The 2,466-nt window shown below is 35.8% G+C and overlaps 1 protein-coding gene across 1 annotated transcript in view; it reads right to left on the reverse strand.

Annotated features, from left to right (window-relative positions):
• LOC103470916 (perforin-1-like) overlaps window positions 1-2,466 on the reverse strand; it is a 192,613-nt gene that overhangs the window by 172,421 nt on the left and 17,726 nt on the right. Inside the window, exons 9-10 of the mRNA XM_008420391.2 lie at window positions 1,227-1,723; window positions 1,049-1,142 (exon numbers count right to left, since the gene is read on the reverse strand). Of these exons, the coding sequence (XP_008418613.2) occupies window positions 1,049-1,142; window positions 1,227-1,723 (591 nt within the window). The remainder of the gene's footprint in view (window positions 1-1,048; window positions 1,143-1,226; window positions 1,724-2,466) is intronic.

A 2,466-nucleotide genomic window follows, 5' to 3' on the forward strand; every position in this document is an offset into this window, starting at 1 on the left:
TTCAAAGTCAAATTATTTAGCGGATATAGAAAGTAAAACTGTTTTCCATGCATCTCAAAAGTTGATAAATGCAATGTAATGTTAGCCAAAACACAACAGCACAAGATATGAAATACATCAGCTAGGCTGTGTCTATTTACACAATATATGTTTAAAGTGGTTTCTATTCAAATATTTTCAGTTTTCAGTTCTGTTTTTACTTTTATTTATCCTCTATCATAAACACCATGATAAGCAGGTCTATTCAAGTAAAACAAAATTCTTCTTTTTCATGCAGGTGCTGACCCAGTATCCCAAAACATAAAGAGTCTACAGCCTGGCTTGGATCTACAAATGGAGTTGATTCTCCATTCCCCAAGCTTGCCTACACAATATGCTGTTTGTCTGTATTACATATCATTGTATACTTTGATTTGTCTTATTTGATTTGATTTATTTATTTCAACCAGGTTTTTAAAAACTAAAAATAAGCAATCAGTGAGTCAGGGAAAACAATTGGACAAAAAGTTTTTACTTTGACATTCAAGGTTCATTTTGTACATTTGTTGTTTGGTCAGCCAAGTTTTTATGCTCATGATTGATTTGTAAAAGCAATAAGAGAGGGTCAGCACTTCCTGTCTCAACAACAGGTTAAGCAGAGCAGTGAGTGTGGGAGCCGCATGTCCACAGACACCCAGGTTGGTTCTGAGAGAACCGAAACAAGAACGAGTCGAGCCTAAAGGGAGGTTCTCTTTTCTTGTTATTGTGGCTGCTGTCTGATGCAAGCCACAAGTTGAAGGACAGATTAGTTCATGATCAATAATTTAACATCATCTAGTTGCAATGAAACCTACAACACATTTCTGATATTAAATTATATTTGACCCAATATGAAATGTTTGCTAAAAAATAGTTTTGGTGGCACCAAAGAATAAATTCTCCTCACTGCTGGTAAATTAATGCAAATGTATTTATTCTCTATAAATTCTTCTGAATCAGCAGCATAAATGGATCAGTTTGTCTGTTGTTGAGCTTTTTCAGCTAATCTGTGATGATAACATTTACTGACCTTGCCCAAATTAAACTCAGCGTTCCACTGAGGATTATTGGACTCGATGATTTTGGTCTTGCGTTGTATGGAACCATAGTACATCTTGGCATAGCTGTGAACAAAGAGAGGAGCCATATAAATTGTGTGCTCATCAGGTTCCATAATTTCTTTGTTTTTTACTTTTGCATCAACCCACCCATCAGTTAGTGAAAGCTCATCTCCGAATAGATCCCTGCCTCGAACAATGGTCACTGATAGAGTTCCCCATGAGGCGTGCTGAGGGCAGCAGTTAGAGGCCACATTAGGGGTTTTGCCCTCACAGTGTGGTTCTTTGGGTGATTTCTTCACAGCATTGTCCTTCAAATACTGCTCAATAGCAGCTTTCACTGCTGCCTTTTGAAGCTCGTTTGGCACGAGCTCATAGAGAGGTCGAAGGGAGTGTGAAACAACATCTGGTTGTTCTTTCAGGCTCTTTAGCCAGTTCATGTAGTCTATGGAATCATTTTGGAAAATTGAAAACTCCCCCAACCAACCATTTCCTCCTGACACTTCTGTGAAGTTTTGGTGGAGACCAGAGCTGAAGTTAGTGGCGGAGTCCAGGTTTTTTAGGACACCAATGCAAGACTTCTGGACACTAGAGATTTTCACTTTCCCCAAGCCAACAGCTATACCCATAGATAAACAGGAGTGGATCTGGGTGAAAGAACAGCACAGAGACTTTTTTAAAAATATCTGCATTACACCAGATATTTACATAAAGAGCCAGGCACAAGCAGAGAAGAATATGTTTTTGTAGAAATCCTTGGAAATTAAAATGGACAAGACAAAACAAAAAATCACATCTAGAAATACTTAAAGCAAGTTTCTGGAAGTGATAAACTTCATATTTATTAAGCTTTGTGTATTTAGTAATAACAGTGGTAATAAAAGTAGTTTTAAATTCTTGCCGGTACTATGACGAAAATCATCTGTGCCTCATTGTGCGAACCAAAACAAATAAAAACATTAATATTTTACTGTTGCGTACCTGTATGGATAACACAGAAAGTAGAAACACTTCACAATGTGAAAAATATATATATTCTGCCATACAGGGTGGAAAGTAATTAGTTACATTTACATCTATTGATGTAATTACAATTTGTATAATTTGTCCTTTAAATTGTTTACAAAACCTGAACTTTACTTTCATTTGAATTTGTTTTGATTAATGTTACTCACTTACATTTGACGTCATATCCATTAATGAGTAAAAATAAAAAATAAGAAAACACCAGAAAAAAACGACACTGATCTTTTGGCTGTGTTTATATTAACATCTTATGGTGATGAAAGAGGGAAAACCCATCAAGTGTAGTTCAAGTTAACTTCTGAGAAAAATAAAAGCCCTCGCTGAATTTAATGCATCAGTTTAAATATAAGTGTATATACTTATA

The sequence above is a fragment of the Poecilia reticulata genome, linkage group LG1 (assembly GCF_000633615.1).
Source record: "Poecilia reticulata strain Guanapo linkage group LG1, Guppy_female_1.0+MT, whole genome shotgun sequence".
NCBI classification, from domain to species: domain Eukaryota; kingdom Metazoa; phylum Chordata; class Actinopteri; order Cyprinodontiformes; family Poeciliidae; genus Poecilia; species Poecilia reticulata.